This window comes from Aulonocara stuartgranti (genome assembly GCF_965226115.1).
Source record: "Aulonocara stuartgranti genome assembly, chromosome: 4".
Lineage (NCBI taxonomy): Eukaryota > Metazoa > Chordata > Actinopteri > Cichliformes > Cichlidae > Aulonocara > Aulonocara stuartgranti.
The window spans coordinates 5,147,517-5,174,467 of NC_138942.1; the positions used below are offsets into that span (position 1 = coordinate 5,147,517).

The 26,951-nt window shown below is 41.0% G+C and overlaps 1 protein-coding gene across 1 annotated transcript in view; it reads left to right on the top strand.

The window, feature by feature from the left end:
• Nucleotides 1-26,951, top strand: part of cacng2a (calcium channel, voltage-dependent, gamma subunit 2a) — an 84,269-nt gene that overhangs the window by 29,129 nt on the left and 28,189 nt on the right. Inside the window, exon 2 of the mRNA XM_082529389.1 lies at nucleotides 24,347-24,430. Within this exon, the coding sequence (XP_082385515.1) occupies nucleotides 24,347-24,430 (84 nt within the window). The remainder of the gene's footprint in view (nucleotides 1-24,346; nucleotides 24,431-26,951) is intronic.

The following is a 26,951-nucleotide window of genomic DNA, read 5'->3' on the forward strand; positions in this document are numbered from 1 at the left end:
CCTGAAGCTTGTCTTAAAGAGGAACTATGTTCTCGATCTGCCAGTTCTCGCCGCATTCAAAACGACAAGTACTTTGTTTGCCTGAGGAAAAGCCTCTCGCTCGCACACGCTCACAGTAGGGGTAGTGGTGGGAGTGATTTTTCACTAGATGCTTTTAAGAAGAGAGGAAACAGAAAGGGAGATTAGGGCATTGTGAGAAAGAAAGGAGAGCGAGGGTGTTAAGATTAATATCATATGCTGGATGGAATCAGGGTGGTATCAGGCACCAGGCAAAAGCAAAGAGAGCACAGGCACCTCAGTATGAGCATAACATACAAAAATGAAATGTGGCAGAGGAAGCCAGATGAACACAAAAGGAAGGCCGTAATTTGTGTAAAATTTGTACTATTTAAAACGTTTAGTAACTGATAATTTGTCAACGCAGCCATCATACTGGTGCAGGGAAGCTGCTCCTGATTGATGTAGCAGAACACAAGGTAGATTTCATGACATTTCTCAACAGTAAGAAATCTTTTCCATTGCTGCAGATTTCTTCCAGGCACTGAAATCCTCCCCAACTGTGTTCTGACTGTGTTGTGACTAATATCTCTGTTTACTTCCTCCACCTCTGAACCCATAAAAGGACTCCAAGTTCATTCTTGATCCTTAAAAATCTTGCATAAGACGCTGATCGCACTGTGTGAACTTATCTATCCACATCACACACAGTTAGCAGAGAGCAACTCGACCTCTTTTGGAGGATGTGGTATAACTGAGCCTTTTCCAGATAATGATGACTTATCGGCCCGTGTGTTATTAGCCAGCGATGGAATCCAAAACATCCTGTTTTTACTGCAAAGAAAGACTGACATATTAACATAGAGTGAGTCATAATCACTGTAAATGTAGCCAACTGTAAAAAGTATGTCTCACTCCCCCTTTCAGGGAATATCATTAGGGCTCTATTATTCAGGACTGATGCTCGGACAGGCTGCAGAACATTCACACTTTCCAACACGCATCAGTGCTGCAGCAGAGTGGCTGGCTTTGAGCTTTGCTTGCTATTGTATGTTAATTTTTATGCTTTTAAACAGCTTGAGAGCTACATTATTCAACGTTGTCGTCATCCACAGAAACAGCACAAACCATCAGTGACGTGTAGTCCTGGTTTAGCTCTAGATGTTGTGTCCTTCTAGCGGCAAGTCTTTCTACTCGGCAGCCATCATGAAACATTTTTGGACATTTATTTGTAAGGTCATTTTGAACTATTATATCATAAGGATATAAATACGAAATGCATCTCGAGTAAATATGTGAAAATGGTTATCTTCCTCTATCTTCCAATACACTACTGGTGGAGTTCTGAATATATTTTTGCTCCACATTATGTTTACAGTTCAGGGATGCAGCTGAAAATCGCATCCAGTGACCACAAAAACCATTTCTGGTCTGCTGGTACAGTGAACTACTTTCACAGTATTTCTTTTGAAAGTCTCTGAACATCATTGTCTTATCATCCAAGCTTCAGATAAGTGAGGTTAAAAGTGAAAAAGGTTGATAGGCTTGAATTTTGCAGCAGTCTTAAAATTGACTTGCTCTGCCCTGAGTTTCACCTCTCAGACTACCTTGCTACACCTTCTTATGACTTTGCTACACTTTACGAGGCACCAAACACAACTTGTGCTGTATTGCCATCTCATTTTCTAATTAAAAAGCCTATATATTTATTTTTAATTTACAGTACTTTATATATGTTCATAAAAAGGCAAAAAGATACGGTATCCGTTAAAGATAAGACAGAAGAGGTGTGTCTGTGTGCTAAAGACATCATTATTATTTTGTAGATAGATATGCAGATCCCAGTAACTCAATTTATTATAATATGTAATGAGACAATGTAACTACGAGTTTCCCAACTCATTACATAGTGACTGCTTAGTCAGACACATTGGATTAGAGGCACAGAAACAGACAAATAGCCGTTTAGCATGTTTTTTATGTTGTGAATCCAAATCACACTTTCCCCTCCGAACCTAACCACTTAATTTTATGCCCAAATCTAAACATGCAGTTTAACATCTTAACACCTAAGCCTAACCAAACAATTAGAAAAAAAGGGGAAAAAAGAAAAAGAAAAGTGATACCAGACAAAACTAGAACTTTCCCGTTTGGAGGGTGTGCGATTTTTACCGTTCCTAACATTAGAAATCGATGATAAAATGGTATCTTTGACTTACACAACGGCACCGTGTTAAAACATAACACAGTGAGGGGGTTCCTGACCGAGCGTCAGTGTGGGACGAGTTACAAGTCAGAACTTTAACAGGAAGTGTATTTTCTTTCATAACTGATTTTTATGCCTGTGTGAGATGGTGAGTGGGCAGGTGGCTGGATACACAACATTTTTTTGGGCAGAGATTGTGTGTTTGTGCATGCGTGTGTGTGTGTGTGTGTTGCTAAGAGCAGCTCTGAAGAGCATTTAACAAGCTGGGATGGCGATCAGGACCCCCAGTGCCCTGCAAACACAAGCGTGAGTCAGCCTGGACCACAGGCCTGTAGTCCCGATCATTTCAGCACAGATCACACAAACAGTACAAAATACTAACTGGATGGAATCATACACACTGGTGCTGCTTTTAAATTATTTCAGCATCCACTGAATGGACTGCTATAAACCTTTCCACAGACATTTGTGATTACTTAATAACAAAGTTTAGCATTTTAACACATTAATAGATGTTGAATTTTATGTGCCTTTAACATTAGTTAGCACCGTCAGTGATCTGGCAGAGCCTCACCACCCTCGTGACAGTCTTGTAACTTTTTTATTCCGGGAACTTTAACAATGCTGGTTTTTACTTTGTTTGTGGTCTTGTAAATAGTTTATATTTTATTTACCATACACTGACAGTGGGCGGTGAGCACTGTGCTTGAGTTCCAGTTTCTTCCCACACATGCGTTTCTGTTTATCCGTTAGCCCTGTGGTAAACTGACAACCTTTCCAGAGTGTACCCAGCCTCACATGCTGGTCAGATAGGCACTTGAGAGAATTGATGGATAGATGGGTGGGTGACTGGGTGAATGATGTGAAACTGGGTGATTGCTTCTTGTGCTGGTGACATAATTTGAAACCACAGTTTCTGCATTAGTTACAGGCTTTAGACACATAATACTGCGGTCCTACTTCCTGCTGGGCCAAAATACCTAATCATTTTCTACATAAAAAGTGATTATCTCATTAGCTATCAATTATAATGACTCCCCACCCTAACCTCCACCCCATATGGTAGCAGAATGAGGGGGACGTTTTTGGCTGACTGCAGCCAGCTACTGTAACTAGGAGTTATTGATTTTGGCTTAATTTCTGGCAACTTTCATTCACCAGATCACAACAACAGTCGACTCAAGGTGCTGTATTTCACTCATAAAGTCTTTAGCGACTTTATCTCACTATACTTGCATGTCATTCATGCAGTCCATGCACTTATTTATCCTGCTGTTGTGCGCTATGTGCACCCTGTAACAGGGCCGTGCTCTTTGACCCTATTACCCAGCATGCCCTGGGAGCATTACTGACTTTCTTTCTCTTTATTTACATTTACATTTACATTACATTTTAATTGACACCTTATTCAAAGTGACTTCTCTGGGTGAATGGGTTGATGGTTCAGTGTCTTGCCCAAGGACACACAGACAGAAGGTCTCCATTAATCTGCAGAATAATGTTTACACGTTTACAGTATTAAAATAAAATAACCTTAATTGACACAGAACTGGATTATAGCTGAAAAAGTAGATTTTTATGATACTATAATACAGTAGTGTTTTATTTTCTTTGGTTGTGGATGATCAGGTAATATATTAAATTCACATAAAATAGAATTTTAATCTCTGTTCCTATATTTAACCACCTGCTGAGACAGAAAGTAAAACTCATGCTACCTTTTTGAGTACCATACTTTTGTGCAGAGGCTTAGTTACTCGAGTAATTGATTAGTCATCTCTTTTATATAATTGTTTGGGTAATTTTAAGGATTGTCTACTCTTATAGGATCATAAATTCAGCAGCTGCATTGATTTGGACTGATGATGTGGCAAACAAGGAATTTGGAGGCATCAGTTTCTATTTAACTGAGCAAACGATCAATCTCTTAATTAAGAAAATAATCAGCGCATTAATCAGTTAGTAAAATAGCCATTAGTTGAGGTCGATTCCTCCAAACAAAGAAATTCTCAAATAAATTCTGAAAAGCACAAATCACGATGAAATGCACAGATCTTTCTTTTTCCAATTTAAGATATTTTAATAAGATTAACCACAAAATGTTTTCGTCTTTGGTAATAATAGTAGCAGGCCTGTTTCATTTTTCCTGTCTCGCTGCTCATACAGCAATGGTTATAATCCAGAGAAACAGCTGCATCGACTGCCTTTGATTTGTGATCTTTTACAGTCGGCAGTAAAAATAACCACACTCCCACCCTGCAGATTTGTCCGCAAGTGTTCCTGCCGTTATTAATGGTGGTCAGGAGTCCAGTTGATTTAAATAAGAGTGTGGCACGTTCATAAGATCAATGGGCAGCTGTTTTAAGAGGGAATTTATAACGACCACAGACTGTCCTGCTGTGCTCACTGTGCACATTTTGCGCTTATACCGTGAGCTCCCTTGCAGGGGATGTGATGTAAATCATAGAAAAAGGCCAGCAGCGGAGGTCAGATCATTTAGGATTTCATCACAGCCAAAAGAGCATCAGCAACTACTTCATCATCACAAGCGCAGAGAGGTGAACAATCCGCGGCGCAGATACCTCAGCGCTGCTGCCAGTTTATTAAACTGAGCGGAATTGAGTGTGATGTTTTCCAGGCTGTGCATATAAACCCGAGGTGAGAAAGTTTAAAGGACGCTTTGTTCTCCCGCTCAGATGCAAAAGCACAGTTGCGAGCTTCACCACGAACACAGAGAGATTAGAGCTCAACACACGCAAAGAGCATTACGTCGCCCTCGTTTCTGCGCAACAAAAAGTTTGACAAGTTGATCTGATTAGCTTCAGCCAACCTAAAGCGATAAAAGCAAAGACGCACGAGTTAAAAATGGACAAGAGAAGATATCGATCGCTACTTGTTTGTGAGGAGGATGAAGGGTTGCTTCAGAAATGATGTGGGCCTGAACTTGAAATACACTTACAGCAACTTTCTAAAAGTTCTTCTGAGCTGAGGTGTGTGTAAACTGTATTTATTTGATCTTGTGTGGAGTTTGTGCTGCTCAGATTTAATTAGTCATTTTTAGCAGAAAATCTGAGCATCAGATGGTTTTAAATTAAATTTCATTGAAAAAAATCCAGGATAAAATTAGTTTAGATACCTTCAAGTGCCTTGATATGGACTTAAAAGCTACATTAGAATGCTGATACTAAGGTGGCTGCATTAGTGGGTCCAAATTTCACATAGTACACTCGAAGGTTGTGGACCAATCAGTTCAGTAAGTGAATGGATTAAGGGACTTGTTCTCAAGAAAAATGCTAAATAATGACCACTTCTGATGACCCAGTGTGAGTGTTTCTGCCGTTTTCTTTGTCTTCTAAGTTCATAGATGGATGACTTGGAGTTTTTTAGGAGCAAATTTGAGTATTTAGTCTTGGGCTTTAGGAGCATTTTCTGGCAATTAACAGACCAGACAGAATAATTGATTACACAATTTTGAGAAACTGAGTAGTCTGTATCTAAGGCTGGAACTACAATTGTTTTCATTGATTTATCAATTCATTTATGTGGTGTTAAAAAAAAAAAAAGCTCTAATAGCAAAAATCTGCATTATTCAACATATTACTTATTTCATCTGCTCCTACTGGGGCTCAGCTACCTCCATCTCCCCTGATCTCAAACAGCCTCTTCTGTCACACCAATGCCCTGCATGCCCTGCCTGGCAGCTCCATATTCAATGCCCTTTGTCCAGTGTAGCCACTATCTCTCCTCTGCATATGTCCAAACCATCTCTAACTTTGTCTTTCCTGACAAAAAAACAATAGCAAAGGAGACCAGGGAGGGTTTTTTTTCTGGAGAAATAGCTGAAATTATGGGTGATTAATATTTAGTAATGTAAATAATGTATTAATTGGTCTGCCTCTTCTCCATTTGTTGCCCCTCATTTTACTGGCCACAGTCAGGGGTGCTGTCACAGTTTTTATAAGAACTAACACTATTCTTTTTTTTTTTCATTTTGTTATTTTTTTTCAATCAGTGATGAAGCCCATTAAATAATAAGCAACTGTTATGTGTGGGTGATAATCCCTAGCCAATCCCTTGGCTCTGGCATAGCTAATAAATTCATGAAAAGCCCTGAAAAAATTATTTAAAATTATTTAAAAAACAATAATAATTAATTTTTGCATTGACCCATCAGTCACACATTTGCAGGGCAAGCCTTGGTTGTTTAATTAAAAATGACTCATGCAGTTCTAGGATGTGTGTTGTACAGTAAAGGGTGTGTTTTTTTTTTTTTTTTAGATTGTTGTTGCCCTGGACTGCCGGACAAAGCTTTTAAATTCATGCCACTCCATTAATTCAGGTCTAAGGGATTAAGAGTCGGTTTGTTGGAGTGCGGCACTGTGCAGCAGGCAGGAGGCATCTCAGTCATGCAGAGAAGATGTTTTATGTCCTGTAGCAGCATGGCGTGTATCCTGTACCTGCCCAGTTTCTAATTCTTTTCTCTTTCCTTTTTTTTTCATGTTGGCCAACAGCTATTAGAGTATTCTGCCCATTTACACAGCACCTGCACTGAAAACAGGGGCATGTCTTTTGTCTTCTGTCCATAATTTAGTTCCTCCACCAAAGTCTTTCTCGCAAATGGAGTTTGCAGGAGAGATTTCATAGAATTAGAAGACTGTGTTATTCATGCTTTATTCCCCATATTTAAGCAACGATGACCGTCACTATCTGATGAGGAGTTGTACTGGATGAGTTCTGGTGCCCTCAGAAGAGCTGTTAGAAACAGAAACATGAAACAATGACTAGTTACACTGTGGTATTAGCAACATTCATGTTACAATTAAACTGATCCCTGTTGCAGAGTATAAAAATGGAGGAAGCATCCATGCAGCTGTTATTAAGACTAAGCTGTTTTAAAACCAAGTTCTGTGAATAAACGCGCACTGGTTCCATCAATTTCCATCAATTTTAGATGGTGTGGAGTCATCAGCCCTGGTTAACTATGAAAATGTCACTTTTTAAGTTTTATTATGACTGTAAAATGCTACATTTTATCTAATAATCATTTCTGATACTTAAGCACACACACTGGTAAATTTAGCCTCTGTCTTGAGCACTTCGGTCATTCCCATCTTGGTCTTTGAAAAGCAGCTTGCTCTGCAGCATGTCCTGCTTTATCATGTATTTTACTGCAAATTGATTTAATAAAGAAATATCATATTGTATTCAGTAAAATCTGAAACTAGTCATTGAGACCATTAACTGATAAGGAAAGTGTTTACTGAAGTCATGGATCTAGTGAGAAGTTGTGTAATATTTTCATACATTTCTATGACTAGATGCTTCCTTTGCAACAAAATGAGTCGCCCCCTGCTGGCCATTAGATAGAAGGCAGGTTTAAGGTAAATGCAGTCAATGGCTAATCAAACAGTGTGAAAACTAAAAATGTTTGCAGAAAACTGCCAAATGTCAGCCTCTTTGTCAGTAGTTTTGTGTGCCTGTAACTCCTTCACCCTTTTCAAATTTCAGACTGCAGGAACAAATATCCTTTAAAATCGTCCTGTTGGAAATAACTTCACCTGAAATCTTAATTCTCTGTGTTAATGAGTCTACTGTAACTGCAGATCATTTTTGTCTTTTGAGAAAACCTCACCCGTGAGCATGTTTATGTTTACATGTTCTCATCGTACTTGGGAATCTGAAGGGTGAGTTGTGAATTCGATTGGCTGATGTGATGCTGTGATGTCATAACACGAGAAGTGAAATACTCATACACAACAGCAAGTACAGAGCAAACACCAAGCCATTAGGACTGGTTGTTGTGATTGACTCTTCGTTTTCCCTGCATAATGAGTGATTTGGGTTGACATCACCCCATTTATGAGTCAGTGTAAGTTACTTCTAAGCATCCTAATTTTCATTCTAACGCTGAAGTCTCATGATTTTACACCAAGTTTGGCAGACTGATGCTAAATGCTGTTTGTCAGTGTTGCTGCTGAGGAACAAATTATCCTGCTCACCACTCTATATAAATTTGCCTCTTTTTTTCTGTTTCCTGGTTGCCTCACACTTTCCACCTGCAGCAAAACTGCATCCACCTCATTGCAGGGATCTGTTTGCCTGTGCTTGTGTGCATGGTGTGCTTAACACTAAAATAAGTGATTTTACTGGTCAGCTTTTTAAAGCATGCTTTATGCTTTAAGTTTCTAAAGAGGACCAAAAAGATTCAACCCCCCCCCCCCCCCCAATGGAGATCATTATATGATTGTGACTGGTGTAGGTGAGGTGTTTTGTTGTTATTCGTGTGAAGTGTTTACTTGGCCTGTGTTCTGGGAATGCCTCTCCCTGTGGGTGCTGCTGAGGGACTCTTCTAAGAACTGGACAGCTTTCACCCCGTCTGACCAGAAGGCTGTGACGCACTCGGCTGCAGCTCCAGTGACTCACTGGTACTCCTGTTCCTGGATCTGTGAAAGCTTGTTCTCTCCTTCATGGCGGTTCCTGCCCTCCCTGACCTAACAGGTCCTGGTGTTTCCACACGTCTCGGCTGTGATGCACAGATGGACCACAGGCAGGAGAAATCCTTCCTACTTCCTCTGAACATGAGGGTGATGGTGCTCATCTTGTCTTCACTTATAATACAGCAGGAAGCCAAACAGTCCACATTGAAAGCAAATAAAGAATTGCATTTAGCAGAAATTCATCAAAATATGAGCTCTAAGCTGCTGACTGACAGCTTTTAGCTTTTTCTAAGCCTGTTTTAATTTATATGCCTGCCAGAAGCACCTTAATCATTGGCCTCAGCTTCTTAAACAAGAGCCAATCAGTTCCCAGATTGCTGTGTAGTACCATAGTGTAATGGCCACATAGTTTACTTGAGGGACAGACAACAGTATCTTGGCCACAGATACTTTGACGTGCAGAAAGGAGCAGTCACAGAATCAATCCACGGACTTTCTGGCTGGTAAATGACCCATTCTACCTCCTGAGCCACAGCTGCCCTAATTAAGTTTTAGACTTTTTGATATCACTTTCATTTCACTAAACCAGCAACTATGTTTGACCTCTGAAAACTATCCAAAATGTCTAACAAACCGTCAGATTTTTCTGGTGTTCCTTTAAAGAAATCCACTTCAAATCAGCAGCACCTCCAGCAGCTTCAACAGTAATGCTGCACAGCGATGGTTCAGTATTAATAATCTAATGATGTCATCTCATATAGAGGGATAAAACTAGCACTTTGATTTTTCATGCAAGGTATTTGCTTCTGGAGTGTTTTACATTGCTCTTTATTATTTGTAGTGTCATACTCCAACTGTTATCTATTATGCTCCTACTGTCCTGCCAGACTAATAATATTCTAATCTAATAAAATACTGTGCAGTTTACATAGCCAAATAATGAGTGAATGAGTTGTCAAATATAAATGGCATGTTTTCTGATCAAATGCCCCTTCCTGTTGTCGCAGCTACCATTTATCTGTGATTCCAGTGCTGGAAAATAAGAGCACTTCTAGATTAGATACGATTAATCTACACCGTGCCTGAAAATGATCCTCCCACTCATTTCACAGCTCCTTTCTGGCCAGAGTTCGCATCACATTAATTTTTGTGAAATCAATTCTAAACTATGAAATGTGATATAGATATATATATCGCAAGGACAGATAGTGGTGTCTGTTGTGAGTGGTCAGATCTGCTGTTTGTCTACATTCATACTGAGAGAACAGTATGAGAGAGCACATTTAATTAGAGGATGTGAACGTCTTCGCTGTTGTCAATTTTCCTTTTGCAAAAAATATTTTTAAGTGAAAAAAAGAGAAAACATAACAAAACAAAACACTGTGTAGGTTGGACGTGGAAAACAAGCAACACTTTCCACTAAACACCAATGTTTTGTTGATCCATCCACCACCTCGACCTCCACACAGACTACATGCTTTATGAAAGAATCAGCTGTCTTCCATGTAATCTCCCAATATCATCTCCCAATATAATTTCTATAAAAAGCAGAGGGTGGTGACACTTGCAAAAGGCAACTACACCCTTTCCTGTTGCATAAAACAGCTTCTTTTTTTTACCATCAAACTGGCAACTGGCCCATTTTACAAGCTCTCTTTAAATGGCTATAACCCCATCACCATTTGTGTTAGAAACAAAATTCAAATGGTTTCAGAAAGAAGAGACAATGAGCATTTGGGGCATATTTGGTGTATCACAGTAGTATAAAGCATTCACAAGGTACTGTTGTCTGAACACAGACAACTCTTGCTCTCTGTGCACGTGGTAAAATCCGCTCTTTCTAGATTTTACCATGGCCTACAATAGCCTGTATAATATCTGAGTGATAAAGGGTTAACATAAGACACATTCATTTCAAATTTTGAGCAGTATTGAAAGTTAATAAATTAACTCCTGAAGATGGTTGAGATGATAAAAACTAAACAGAACCTGTGACAGTGGCTACATATTGAGCTCTTCTTGTGCAATAGGGCAGCAAGCAGAATATAAAAGTAGAACACTATAAATAAGGATGGCTTGAAGAGAGGAGTCAAGAAAGCAGTGAGAAGAAACAAGTATGACTGAGAGGGTCTGGCCTCCCTGAGGGTTCGCAGTTCCTTTGGTAGTGTATCACAGGTGATCTCCTCCCTATTTCTTTTCCATCAACACATCAACTCAGGAGTAAACAGACACACAGTGCTGCAGCGGCTCACAGACAGACGCAGATGTGGCGTTTCAGATCAAAAGCAGTAGACAACTCAGCCATTCAGGACAGAGAAGAACGCCTTTGTTGGGCAAGCGCTCGAGCCGAGCTGTGGGAGGTCAAATGACTGTCTAACATCTGTCAGTCATCCTCCAACGAGCCGAAACCTGACGGCACCTTGCTGCCTCCATTAGTCTGCCTCCCACATCACCTGCAGCTACAGCTGCTGCGTTACATACCTGCCAACCTCTCAGCCTGCAAGATGCATCTTTATTTGGCCAGGCTGCTAATATTGTATTCCTTTTGCTTTCTGGTTAACTTTTCACAGCTAAGACTCCAAATGTCCATGACAAATGTCTTAAAGAGTCATTTCCAACTCCATATTGTTCATTTGTAACATCTACTAGAGCACCTTTGTATTCAGAGACTATAAGATAATGGTCTCTTTCTAATCATCTGCTTACAGGTGTCCACTATTATGGACATGTCCAATATGGGCACAGATGTCCATTATAGTTACTGTTTTTTACTAGACTTGTTTAGGTCTCAGTCACACAGGTCTAGAGACCAGTCAGGAACTCCATGGCAACCTCTGGCAACAGGGGAAAAATGTTTATTCCCCAACTGGCTGGCAAACAGTTGCTAACTGTAACCAGGTCAAACTGGTCACCAAGGTGCAGGAACCAAAGTGGTTGTTTTAATCACTAGATGATTGCCACTGTCGATGCTGACAAATTGCCGTCCTCCAAAACAAACTACAGGTTACTGCAGCAGCTTGCTAGAATCACATCAATCAAAATGAGGTTTTCAGTGCAACACTATATGCATTTGCAACTAATTTTACCTAGCTGACTCCAGCAACCACTTTCCCAGCAACTGGTGGTTACTAGGGTGTCACTGACCTCTCTCTGGGTCAAACTTCATCAGCTGATTTCGCCGCTACGTCAGCAACCCTTTCCAGCCCATCACAGAATTGTAATTTTTCCCTCACAACCTGTTTTTGCTAGATGAATTCAAATTCAAATTCAAATTTTTTATTTGTCACGTACACAGTCATACACAGTACGATATGTAGTGAAATGCTTGGACAACTGCTCGTGACCTAAAGAAAACAAAAAAGGAAAAGGCTATGAATAAGAAAGGAAATAAATATGAAAAATTAAAAAGGGTAAATTTAACTAGGAAGGAATAAAATATAAATTAAGGTTAAAAATGAAATAACTGTACAACACAAATTAGAATGAAGGGTAAATTTAACTGGGAAGAATAAGATAAAGATAAATATATAAATTAAAGTTGAAAATAAAATAACTGTACAACAAAATACACAATACACAATATAGAACTATATAAGAATGTATGAAGAAATCTAAATATAAATAAATATATACACAATAACAGCAGCTGTACAAGTATTAACCGGAAATGAAGAATATAGTGACCAGTGTTGTGCAAAACCAAAGTCCAGAAAGTCCAGTGTGTGTGTAAGAACCATATGTGTGGGTCAGTACTGTGTGGTGGTGTGATTGAGAGACCGTATCGCCTGCGGGAAGAAGCTCCTCCTCAGTCTCTCTGTGTTGGTCTTCAGGGAGCGGAATCGCTTTCCTGACCTCAACAGAGAGAACAGTCTGTTGTTGGGATGGCTGAGGTCCTTCACCATCTTCCTGGCCTTGGTCCAGCACCGCCTGCTGTAGATTGAGTGCAGGTCAGGGAGCTCGGAGCGGATGGTGCGCTCAGCTGACCGCACAACCCTCTGTAGAGCTCGTCTGTCCTGCATGGTGCTGTTCCCGAACCAGGTTAAGATGTTTCCCGCCAGGATGCTCTCTATGGTGCACGAGTAAAAGTTCCTGAGCACTTTGGAGGGCAGTTGGAAGTCTCTCAAGCGTCTGAGGTGGTAGAGACGCTGTCGGGCCTTTTTCACCACGGTGTTGATGTGACAGGACCATGACAGGTCCTGCGTGATGTGAACTCCAAGGTATTTGAAGCTGTCCACTCTCTCCACTGGGCACTCGTTGATGACGGGGGTCTGGTAGTTCCTCTCCTGCTTAGTGCTGAAGTCCACTATCAGCTCCTTTGTCTTACTGACGTTTAGAAGGAGGTTGTTCCTCTGGCACCAGTTCTCCAGATTCCTAATCTCCTTCAGGTAGGCCGTCTCGTTGTTATCAGAGATCAGGCCCACCACGACGGTGTCGTCAGCAAACTTGATGATGGTGGTGGAGCTGGTAGTGGCCACACAGTCATATGTGTACAAAGAGTACAGCAGGGGGCTCAGAACACACCCCTGGGGGGCTCCAGTGCTGAGAGTGGTGGAGGCTGAGACATGTCCGCCCATCCTTACTGCCTGTGGTCTGCCAGTTAGGAAGTTGGAGATCCACTGACACATAGATGAGCTGAGTCCCAGATGCTCCAGCTTGGTGGTGAGTGTGGAGGGAATTATGGTGTTAAATGCAGAGCTGTAGTCTATGAAGAGCATTTTAACATAATTCCCCCTTCTAGTGTCCAAGTGAGTGAGTGATGTGTGGAGGAGATGAGAGATGGCATCGTCTGTGGAACGATTTGGACGGTAAGCGAACTGTAGTGGGTCCAGTGTGTCTGGTAGTGAAGAAATGATGAAGTCTCTGACCAGGCGTTCAAAGCACTTCATCACTACTGAGGTGAGGGCTACAGGGCGATAGTCATTGAGAGAAGCAGGGTGGGGTTTCTTCGGGACAGGAACAATGATGGACTCTTTGAAGCATGTGGGGATCACCGACTGAGATAAAGAGATGTTGAATATCTCAGTGAACACAGGAGCTAGCTGGTATGCGCAGTCTCTTAGGATACGACCTGGGATGCCGTCTGGTCCTGCTGCTTTCCTGGTGTTCACTCTCTTGAAGGCTCTCCTTACTTCATGCTCGGAGATGACGAGCACGTTTCCGGATGGTTGCAACTGGTCACTAGGCTTGTGTGACTGAGCTGAACTGGACCTCTCCTCCATGTTGAAGCATTGGTTTGCTCTGAAATTAATCGAACTACCAGGTTGTCCAAGAAGTCTGCTCTTCTTTGATTTTTTGATTAAAATTCTAGTGCTATTTGTGTATTTGTTAGTGCAACAGGATTCTGTGATTTTGCAACCTGTGAATGCACTTTGTTAACTAGCATTACTGATAATATACCATGCCACCTTCTCATCCAAATGACCCTTTAGAACTTCAGGCTCCAAGAAAAACCCAGGTGGTCAAGTTCAAGCCTTTAGAAATGTAGTGCAAAAACCAAATAGTTGTGACAACAACCAAGGCTTTTTTCGTACAGTTTGTGGGTAACGACAAAAAATTGAGCCTTATGTATGTAACTAGATAAGATCGGTAAATTTCACAGATTCATTTAGTGTGTTTTCTCTTAGCCTTGTGAGTTTGTGTGTACATGTGCAATGTTTTTAACTTTTAGTTACACAAATTAATTATTACATTCCCCCCAAAATCAGTTGGCATTAGCAGCTCAGTTTCACTTACAATTTGGAAAGCAAAGATCAGAAACTATAATTACAGTTTATAAAAAGAACGATGAAAGACAAACTGAATGAGGAGTTAGTGATTATATAGGAATTGATATTAGTGGCATTCTGTAAAAAAACAAAAACATTTTACATTAATTATTTGTACTGTGATTGGTTGGAGCTGTGTTTAGATGCCAGCTTACAAAATACCAATTTTGCACTTCTAAAATTGAATGTGTGTGATTTAAGTGCCATTTGAGCCTCTTCCTCTGCCTCCTTGATTCACCAACACAGGTGAGGGTGGTGTGGGTGGAGGCAAAAAAGCCTTCACTGTATCCAGATCTGAAGTCAGGCCCCATTTTGCAGCTATCAAATGAAATCTCTTGATGGCTGATCCTCACTGCAGTGATACCTTATCTGCATATTTAAAATATGTTACAAAACTGCATAAACTGTCATTTAACTGCGTCTTTAAGTGTTAGCAACAGTTCTGCTCCAGTGCTGACATGGAAAAAGACCCAGTATTGTGTGTGTGTGTTCGTATTGGGAGCGATGGTGCACATGAGCCTCCCAGCCTTAGCAGGGTCATTACCAAGATGAATATAGTGATTATAAGGATGAATAAGGTGTGATTATGATGATGAATAAGACGATTAGGGATCTTGTCATTGCTGCTAGGATGGCTGTTCATTAGGAGGGAGATGATGTCAATGTGTAACATGCATGAACCCATTACCTTTTCATCCACAGGGGATTTATTTGCTCATACCTGTGCATGCATCCACATGGGAATGCCGCAATAGTGTAACTGCAGACTAGAGGAGACCATTTGTGTTCATTTGTGAAGTTAAATGACCCATATAAGCAATATATCTTTTTCCATCCGTGGTGTAATCCAACAGTAAGTTTATACGTTTGACCCGAAAGGACACAAGCATACCTGACTGCCTTTGCAGGCCTCTGTGTGGAGTCAGCGCTAGCTTACAGGCTGCCGTGCTGGTACTATAACAGCTGCTGACTAATACTGCATGCTGTGTCACTGAAGCCGCTTTGTGTCCAGGGGTTAAAGACACCTCACCGGCTCCAACCATGTGATCCCAGATAGCTATATCCATGGCAACCGCAGCGAATGGTTCTGATGTCCACATGGCAACGGCTGCTGTAGGGACTGAGGATGGAGGTGGGAGGAGGAGGATATGGAGGAGGGGAAGGAGGGGTTTCTGGATGCTGACGCACTCAGTGGCTGCCTGGAAAGTTTTCGAGAATGCCACCCACTGGCAAATCAGAAGTGGGCTTGAATCTCTCTGTCTCTAACTCTTTCTCTTTAAACTGCACCTCCTACTCAGTCAAGTCCTCCTGACCCCCCCTGCAGCCCCCCAACCCCCCACCCTCCCCTTCCCATCATGCACCTCCTACGTGTTTGTGTCTCATCAGACCTTTGTCTCAGTTTGCAGCAATGTGGCAGCAGTTATCGTGCTTGATCACTGTTAGAGGGTTTCATGTGTGGGCAGGCGTGACCCGGACGTCTCTCTCCTCTGCCATCCAGGAAAGATTTGTCCAGTTCTGTGTAATTGTTAAGATACTGCTGGTACCACCACTTACTGCAGACACCGATGAAAGTTTGTGACGGTCTGTTTATTTAGGTTTAATCTTAACCCACGTTACATTTGATTATTACTAATTTGATCATCACATCATTAGATATTGATCAACATTAGCTAACTGGAGCCTTATGTTTGCTTTTCATGTTGCTCAATAACCAGCCCACATACCAGTAAAAAAAAAAGTTACCTCAGTAAAGGTCCATATATACATTATTTTAGCTTTAAATTTTATTTTCCTTCGAAGTGAAGAACTCTAGACTGCTGTTAAGTTTCCAAAGCAAGACAAAACATGGTGGACGGAGCAGCCATTTTTTCCTGCAAAGTCCGCTCTGGGGGGGCGGAGCTTCTGGAGATAAAACATGACTACTCCGTTTCATTTCAACATAATTCAGTCTGATAAACTGATAAGCCTTGGTTCCTTAAACAATATATAACAATTACAAGATAGGGAGTTCCTTATATGCAAATTCAGCATCTGGCTTATTGCACTTTTTTCAGTGTGCAGTGTTATAGTTTTCAGTGCATTATGGCAGCAAGCAGAGGTCCAATTCCATCAACAGTTAGTAACGCCCTATCTCCAGCATTTTGGCCACTTTTAATTTGAAAAACAGATATAAATAATGAGTGAAGGTTGAAACTGACTGCACGTTTTTACACTAGAACTTGTCAATCTCAAGTTAAAACAGACTATAAATCACAACTTGCTTTATCCCCTGTTTCACTCTTTATAGGAACCAGATTTTAAAAACTAGCATCATGGTGTATTGAAGCATACTTGCAACAACTTATTAAGACCATAATCTCATCATATAGATCAAAAGAGAGCAAGGCCATTTTTCCACAGATTGGATCATAAACAGCTTTTTGCAGCCAGAGCAGTTTCCGCAGGTTGTAGGCACTTCTGCATAAGATTCACTTGACCACACAACTGATCTTTCATATATCATCTATGCTTCTTTGTTATTAGAAACACTTTATTTTAAACAGAGCTTAGTTTGAAGTTAGGCAGTACTTTAGGAAATCATGCTCTTTAAATAACACAGCGATAGGGAGGCTTTTCAGTCAGCTTGATAGATGAGATGAATTTGTATTTAAAGAACTACTCTAGCAAAATAGTGTTGGGGGACTCGTTAGGTTAACGTGTTACTCTAAATTGGCCGATATGATTGCAAATGGATGTCTGCATCTCTGTAATAGACCTAACTGATCACCTGTCCAGTGTGTCCCCTGTCCCTCACCCATTGTAAGCAGCGTAGACTCCATCCCATAAACATCCCTATTTGTGTAAACAGCTAAAAAGAGGGATAGGAGTCATCTTGGGTGTGTAGAAAGTGTAACTGAGCTTTTTGTTCTTTTATATCAGATAAATTAATCAGCTACTCAATGAAGATAATTGTTAGCACAAATTCGTTTGATTCAACTTAGTAAACCAATGATGAGGAATTTCTGCAAATTTTAAAGCAGGTTTCACTCATTTCTTCCCCACTTCTCACTGAGGTATGAAAGTCCAACTCAACCCTCTTTATTTAGACCAATGATAAGTGATCCCCCTTGAGTCGCTCTCTCAGATGAAACTTCTCCAAAGACACACAAGTAAACTGATCTTCATGTGTCAAATAACTGGAAAGCTCAAGCAGGAATATTGATGCTCTTCTGCGCTGGATATAAAACCAGATAGATGAATCATACGTGGTCATGTTCCCTGTTACTGTTATTTCATCTGCATTTGAGGATCTCACCTACTGCTGATGATACTGTTGTGTGATATGTTGGTTTAATCACTCAGAAAAAGAAGGAAAGTAAGCTAAAATCCCTCCGTGTGTGTTCTGTCAGGCTTTGTGCAGTGACTTCGATCATACTATATGCAGCAAAATGGAGATTAACTCACAGTCGAGGAGGAAGAAATGACTCAAAGCTGCCTTAAAACTTGAAGAAATTTCTCAGCAGCAGGCCAGAAATCTGCCTGCGAGAATGATGGCAAGAGAGAAAATAGGAGTTAGTGTTTCCTGTTCCTGTAATAACCAGGGGCCAGGGCCCATGCTTGTGCTATCAGTGGCATTAGAAAAACTTTCTCAGCTTCGTCACGGACCTTTTTTAACCAGTCAACACCTAAACTTTGGAACAGATCCACACTGGGTTGAGCTCTGCCTCAGCTGGAGCTGGTCCAATATCCTGCACCTAAATGTGAACATCACCCTGGGGAAAGCTTGAATAAAGAGCAACATGGCAACATCACCAGACCAACAAGAGCTCCTCCTCGGTGTTATGTGTATGTGCTGTGTAAGGGCCGTGAAAATGAGCCTGATGCCGGCTGGATAAGCTCCGGCCCCTCAGGACTAGACCCTGAGCCTTGCTGCTGTGGGCAACTGTAAATCTGTACGTTCACCTTCCCACCCCCTCTCATTGCCACACACACACACACACTGTACTTCACTCCTGAGTGTTTCTGCCACTCCAGGCTCTGTGGTAATGAGGTGCTTTATGGCTGCAGGGGATGGGAGGGGACACAGAGGACATGGGGTTAGCCCATAGCTCATTTCCAGTATAGGAGGGAACGGCGGTCAGTGGTGTCTGGGCTGATTGACTTAGTCAGGATAACACCCTCTCTGGACAACACTCAAAGACTTTCCTCAACCACAGCTAAGGGTCCGTGGAGGGACTGGTGATGGCTCACTCCCAGCAAGAGATCACAGATAAACCTGCTCTATCGTTTTATGGCGGCAGCTCAATAAATCATGGTCACTTGCTGCTTTTCAGTCCGGCTGAGCAGGCTGTGGTTATTTCAATATTCAGAAGTGTCAGAAAGTTTCATTTTTCATCTATTCTGTTAAGTTATCTGAAGTCCTTTGAGGATTTTGTTTTTCATTTTATCTGTTCATCCTTCATGTTATAATGCTTCTCTGCAGAGAAATTGGTTTTTATATTAAAATTCCTCTAATTTTACTCCTTGTTAAACACACTGACATCCACCGGACAACACACATTAAACCTCCAGCGTGTTTTACAGCGAAAGATCAGTTCCCATTTTGGCTTGAGGCCTGACTTTGAGCTGCTAATATGGCTAAAATCAGTAGTACTTGTTGAACCATAAGTAGAGTCATTTTGGTCCAGGATGAAAAAATACTAAACGCCTCGTCATTTAATTCAGTACAGCAATTCATGGATGACTTGTTAATTGTTTGTTTTAAAAAAGGGTATCATTACATACTACATACTTTCTGCTGTACTTTACAAAGCTAATAGCTAGATCTTTATACTCTAAAAAGCTAAATAAAGCACAATAAATTTCATACACACTGGTATGCACATGATATTCAAGATACATGCTAAAAACTTGGCAAACAAGTTAGATTCAACTGGTGAAGTGTAACCGTGCATTCTTGTGGTTTCGTCTGCTAGTGTGTGTTTGATTCGTGGTGCTCCAGCATATAAGAGGCCTGCAGCATGCCCTGCCCCTCACACATAGGCTTCTATAGAAGGAAGCTTTTTTTGATTGGGGAATAAATCTTTTTCATCTTATTCAATGAAAAATATTATTATAAATATCATAATTATATCAATATTATTAAGTAACACGCTATTGCTATTTTTTTCCACTTACTTCACTGACTTTATGAAGTTTAGACTTGAGCCATACTGAAATTTTCTAAAGTCCTTGGCTTCTTTTGGGTCTTGATAGTTAATAGCTGACAACCCACTCCAGGGTAAATACTGGGATTCTCAGACGACAGGTGAAATATCTTCAAGAACCAAATGAAGTCCAGTTGCTTTGACTTGAGCACTTCAACCAACCATGAACTGTAGGATTGAGAATCTACATCAACATAAAGGCACAGTGAAAGTGCAAAGTTGGAAAGGAGAGCATGTTGGAGTTCAGTTTAGGGTGAAGCATCGTACCTGCTAGACATGAGCATATTTGCAAAGTAAACATCGATTTCACCAGTTTTGTTGTAACGCTGAACATCTTAGCTGATGGTTGAACATTCAGAGATTCTGTTTAGTGTTGACCACCTCCTGCTCCTGTTGGTAGTTGCTTCAGTTGCTGAGTTGAAAATTGTTAAAAGTTTAACTCAGTACCACCCACTTCACTTCACTTTTTTTTTTACCTGTTGTTGCTACAAGTGACTGAATTTCCCCGACATTTTTTGGTTTTTGAATACTAAATCACTGCGGTCTCTTCTCGAGAGGATGCCCCTTAAAGCTGCTTGCAGTGCGGTGCACTGACTATGTTCAGGATGTGTTAAATTGTACTCAACACACTGCAGTTTGTGCACCAATTAATCTAAACACAAGCTTTGTCTGAAAAATATTGCCAAGGTATTTCTGAAGTTATTTCAAGATCACCTGCAATTTACTGTACTTTTTTCACTCTGTGTAGAAGAACTGTGCAAGCAATATGTGTGACGTTTCAATTAAGAATACTCTATTTTGTAATTTTTAAAATAACACCAACTTGAATTCTGCAGGAAACACCATTAACTTCATTGCATTGTTAAAGAATTTAGGATCTTTAAAAAAAATGTTTGTACCTTCATCCTGGCTCATGGTGGAAAAATATGATTTTCCAGCCGCCTTGTGATTTTAAACACAGAGCTCTTTGGTTACTCGGCATACTGCGCTGAAAGTACAAGAGCTGCTCAGTGCACACAGGTGTTTCTCTTCAAAGTGATAAGTGTTTTGACCCACTGAACACCTGAGTCTTCAGTAATACCTTCCCATTCACCAGTAGTCCCCCTGCCAAAGCTCCTAATGGCCAAACGGATCGCTCCGCGTTGTGCCCCTGCATTCACACTCACGTGGGGAGGCCTCTGAAATGAAAATGCCATTATAAAACATTTACCAGCCTGCTGAGTTTACATGTCTTACAAGAAAAGGACCGTTTGGAGCGGTTAAGTGTCACATAAATCTTTCAGCACGCTAATTGAAGTGGTTCCCCCAATAGGCCACTCTCCACAGCTGGTATTACAAATCACACTACTGTGGATAGGCCAGCCAGCTGCAAACCAAATCTTACACCCACTTGATAACGCTGTTAAGACACACACATGGTGCTCTGTGGGTTGCTGCTGCTGCTGCTAGTTTGCTCAGACAGCTCCACTGGGAGTGTGTAATGTAGTCGTATGTAAACACAAGTCATCTTTCAGTGAAATATGCTCTGAGAGGAGGCACAAGTGTGTCCCCCCTTGCCTCTCTTCCCCCAGAAATGCAACTTATTTAAAGCTTCTTTAAGCAGGTATGTTGAAGAGGTACTGACTGGGGGTAGTAGTTGCAGAAGGTGGTGAGGTTACACCTGCAGTAGTCACCAACTCACTACTGAAACTAGCATGCTACAGAAGCTACAGAAGCTTTGGTGGATTATTTTCCTTCAGCTTCAGTTATCTTTAGTGAAAAGAAATCACCCAGCAGCTGACTGGAAATTTGGTCCGCCATCCAAAGAGGAGCTTCACATCATATATCAGAGCATCAAGTGCAAAACTGTGGAGGACCGGTAAACTCTGGAGGCCCTATTCATGGCTCAGCAATTACACTGACACTCAGACTTGATGTATTCCACCTCCTGCTCCATCTTCCCTCGCTGTCCTTCAAAACCTCTCTGTTACCTGCCCTTCCTATATTTATCTCTCCTCCTCCTTCCCATTAATTGTCTTTCTGCCTGCTTTTCTCTCTTTTTGTCTTCCCCCCTCTTTGCCACAGAGCCTGTTGATGAAAATCCTTTTTATTTCGTTGTTTATTAATGGATTAGAAGCGATAAATGAGTGGTACACTGTTTCACACCTTTTGAATGTCTGAATTTATTAGAGTAGTTTTGTATGAGAAGTGCAGCTCCTCAGTTCATCCAGCGTGTGATATGTGAACTTTAGCTCCTCTTCCATTAAGCTGACTTTATTCTGATAAACACCAGGTGGGTGGAGCTTCTGTACTTCTGTCTAAATGATCCACATAGGTGACCATATTCAGAAATCCTGCAGATCCTAGAATAGAAAAATAAAAGTTTAGAGCTGAGAACAGGAATGGACTGACGACTCTCAATTTGTACTTTGAATTTGGCGTAAAAAGCATAAAGTCATCCTTCCGTGCATCAGTGGGTCAGGATGCTGCTGGTGGGGGTGGTGATGTAATGGTGTACGGGATATTTTGTTAACACACTTTGACCACCTTAGTGCCTGAGCATTGTTATTGACTATGTAAATCCCTTTATGACCAGTTAGTGATCTTCTGATTAACAGGGAACCGTGTCACAAAGATCAAATGAGTTTCAGTTTCAGTTACAAAGCCTCTCTTCACCTCACTACAGTTGTATTTTTATTGTAACTTCTTAGTCAAAGAAGGACTAAATATTAGGACTACATCAATGTTTTAAGGAGTTCACCTCATTCTTTAGCAACTTTTTATAGCCTCTTCTTTTCTTAGTAATCAGACCTCTTTCAGAACTCTGAAGGGGAATCTGAAGGGGAATATGGCGCGTGCCAAATGGCTGACTGCAAATTTTCCATAGATATTTATAAAAATTATATTTATAGATATTTAAATTAAATGATTTTATAATCCTTTAGAGAAAACCTGATATATAAAAGCTTATATATAAAAATTCTTTAGGGGGAAAAGTGCAAAATAGTTTCAGGTTTGGCTGAAATGAAAGAAACGTGGCAGAGTGACTAAATACGACACAATTTAAAAGCAGTTCTTATTGAGCTTTATTTTGAACACTGGTACCCAGACTTCCTTAAAGAAAACATCTGTGTGAACTGGTGATTCTCACATATATCACATGTTTTTTACCATTCAGGTCTGACCTGTGCTTTTTAAATTGCATCAGCTCATCTATTTCTCGTGTTTTCCAGTAGTTTAATGGCTTTGTTAGTACCTGCGAATGTTCATTCATTACAAAATAAGCCCGTTTTTATTTTTACTGAATTATGGTAGTATTTTTGCTACATCTGTAGGCAAACTTTACAAGTGACAATGAGGCAATCAGATGAACATTTCTCCATTCAATACTCGTACCAGACAACAGCTGGCGCTAACCCACAGGTCATGATGAGAGAGTCGATCGAGGGTGCTTTGATGGCTTGTTTTGTCAGGTGACGCTCTCTTTAATATCTGAGTGGTCATCACCAGGGGTCCCCTTCCCACCGCTGTATGTGGGCCATTCACAGAGCAATAACTGCATCCCGCTGTGCCCATCATGCCTCGCTGCCAAGACCTCCTCAGCACCATGGTAACCAACACCTGTTCCCCTAATTAGAGGGACACTGGAGGGAAAGGAGATGAAGAAGTTAATGAAACACTAATCTGGTCCAATCAAACGGCCAGGCATCTGCCTCCTCGCTGCAGCAGCAGGTGACCATAATGGATGCCTTATGGGTGCCTCCCCCGCCACGTCACCCTGAGTGACCTCATCAATGCCAGATCTCTGCACGGAGCAGACAGGCAGGGAAGAGCTGGAGGGAGGGGAGAGGAGAGGGATGCTGTTTCCTGGATGGACAGCATACCTGAACGGCGAGGTGTCAGCCAAAAAGAGATGAGGTTCTCTCTGCACGGCAGTTGGAGCAGCTCCAGGTCGCACCAGCTGCACAGCTCTTGTTTACAAGCTGCCAACTGCTGCCAGAGAGGCCTGATGCTCAGGTGTGCTTTCTAAAGAGATCAGTCCACTCATATGAGCTGTTATGACACTGTCTGTGTTGACCATTAAAAGAACAAAAGTGTTGTGCATGATCATAAACAGTTTGTGTTTAATTAATAGTTAATATTAAACTCTGGCTCTTTTCCACAGTGGGACTTTTGTCCTGTGTCGCTTCCCTCAGCCCCTTCCCAAGCCTGGATCAGCCGGAGGCTTCCTTCCTGTTAAAAGGGAGTTTTTCCTTCCCACTGTCGCCAAGTGCTTGTTCACTGGGGGTTGTCTGATTGTTGGGTTTTCTCTTTATTACTGTAGGATCTTTACCTTACAGTATAAAGCACCTTGAGGTACATGTTTGAAACCTAAAATATTCAGTTAACTTACAGTAAAGACCAAAAGGACCTTTGAACCTGTCCTCCAAGTTGTGGAGCTGTGAAAATGATATTTTAAAAAGTCAGACTGAGAAAAGCTGAAGAACAAAAACATGAACATGCAAAACGGTTTTTACCTTTATCTACTTCACTTATACAACAAAACAAGTAATGTTGGCATGGCCCACGTGTTAGATTCAGTCTGGTACACCAGTAGTAACTGGTTGAGGAAAGTCAAATTCCCTCCTCAATAGAACTGAGGATACATAGTCTGTTGATGATATGGAGTGTAAAAGGTCGACGTGTCTGTCTGATATCAAACTGACTCCAGTTGTAGATTTTTGCAGTGTTTCGTTTAGAGCTCTCCTGAACCCTCTTTCTGTTTTCACTCAACAGGAAACTTCAAAGGCATGTGTAAACAGATAGACCACTTTCCCGAGGAAACAGATTATGAAGCAGACCCATCTGAGTACTTCTTACGTAAGTATATATTCAGTCTTTACTTTCACACACAGAAACATTGTGACTTTTTTCTGTTTGTCTTTAAAGTGACCACACGAGAAAAAAAATCACTTCAGGAATTTTGCTTCTCCTTCTATAATTTCTTTTTGAAATTCTTTCCACTTTTTGCTCAGACTGGAGCACGGTGCCAGTCGCTGCTCTTGGCCCGTGTGTCAGCACCGTCTCTTCCTGCCTTTAGCGTGAGGCTGGCCAGGCTGAGCCCTGCCAAGCAGCTCGTCTGTTTTTACTGCTTGGCTGTGTGTAACATAACGTGCAGTGTTACAGTCGGCTGTGTACCCTGTAAACACAGCCCATTGATTTCTGCTCTCTTTTTCTTTGTGCAAGCAAGACAGAGATGCTTGTCGGACTCATTTGCCTGCTAATCCTAAAAATCACAACAGGTGCTGTTACTATCACTAGGTCAATAGTCCCATTAATCTTTGTATTTGCTTAAAAGATAAGAAATTCAATTTAGAGATTTAGATCAGTAACTAATTGTTAATACTTTTATGAGCACACCTAAGCTTTAAATCCTTTTTTCTTTGAGTGGATTTAATTTGGTTTGTTTTTTTGGAAGGACAGAGAAGAAATTTTTATGAGCTGCCTTCTTTCTTGTAATGCAATCTGTTAACACAGCTTTCATAGAGAAACTTTTTTGGAGTGTAATACTGATTTTGGAAACGCATTGGCTGGAGTCCTCATATCCACACTGAAAAGTTTATATGGACACTTGTAACTTTGTGACTGCTCCAGGCCTGCTGATAGCTGATAGTGACTGTACATGTTTCTGTTCTGCTGAAGTGTGTGGTGCAGCTGTCACTCATGAACTGTAGATACGGAGGTACAGTTCTTCATTGCACAGCAGGAAATATTCGCACTACTCAAACTTCTCCGTGTGCACTCTGTGTGCAAAAGTGCCCCACTGCATCCCCTTGGTTCTGAATATCATTACCTCTGAGACACTCACGGCAATTCAAGAAAAAAATCATAATTTTGGCACCAATGTTGATATGAGAAAACACTAACAGACTACTAGAAAAAGCATAAGACAGATTGAGGGCAAAAAGCATGTGATCATTTGACCGAAAATGAGACTTTAAGTCATAATATCCAGAAACGATTTGTCATTTTTTAACTAAAGGCAACATAATTTTAAGTAAGTAAGAATGAATTATGTTTAAATATAAAGGTTAAAGTAAAAGGAAAGGTGTAGGACCTTCCCTCTTACTTTTTTGTTTTCTTTACAAATCTTTACATTTTTGTTTTTTAATTTCATTGCAATCCTGATGTTTTTGTGTCTCATAGTGTTGTGGAAAACTCTAAATAAAGAACAAATGGCAATAAAAATAAACATTCTGAATAGTAATATTAGTAGTAGAAGGAGTAGAAGTATTCATTTTTATAGTATTCAAGATTTGTTTTTAAACTTCCAAAGAAAGCCAGGCCTTTGTCATCTTTTCGTACATATGGTTTGAACTTCTAACGCATTTTGTGCAACGTGCAAATAAATTCAGGTACAGAAATATTGATAAATCACTGATTTACATGCAGATTTGCGTATATGCACTGCTAATAAATGAGGCCTAATAGCTTGATACAGAAGGCGGGTGTGAGCTTCATCCGAGTTAAAAAATATTTGTACTCTACTCTCTAAAGTTTGCTACAAATAGATGTGTAGATGACTTGGTCATATAACTATATTTTTCTGTAAGTACTGACATCTAGAATTTTTACGTTTCATTAACACTCATCATAATTAAACATAGGTGCCAGCTTTAACGCTCTGTCATACTTCATAAAAATGCCAATGTCCCGAGCCCTGGTTGACCTCATTCCCCCTGCAGCCTGCAGTGATTTGAAACTGTAAGTCAGAAAGTGTCCATCCTCTCGTCTTCGTCTGCAGGGATTGTAATCGAGGCCTGACAGACAGCCTAACGGTGTGTGCCAGTGCTGGATATTAACCCCGGCCAATTAGGCTGCGTTTGACTCAGCGCTCTGAGCGGTTGTTCCCGCCCGTATGCACCACGGTTACGATAACAGTTCTGGTAATGATTCTAACAATGCCATAGCCCTGGCAAAAGCAGATCACACTCATAACAAGGCATCTCTCAGGCTGAGGATGACAGTCATGGGGTAGAAGCAGCGGTCTGGCCCTCAGACCACTGATGCTCTGTGCACGTTAACCTCTTCCCAGGCTGTGACTGGAGGAGAAGGCCGCATTGCTCCCAGTAGCTTGCCAATTAGGACACTCACATCCATAAATATTTCAGCCTCCTTCTTATATAGGTCAGGCCTCTCTCGGTCGTTGTCTCTCTCACTCTCTCTGCATCTCTTCACCCTCACACCTCACACTCATAGTTTTACATGTCAGGAGTTGCACAGTGCCTCATGTCATCTCAGTCACGATGATTTGCAGCATTGCATGTTTTTTTTTTTTTATCCCGTATGCAAGATAAGGTCATGTGGGATGCAGTATGCGTGTCTTTCATGTTAAACCCCA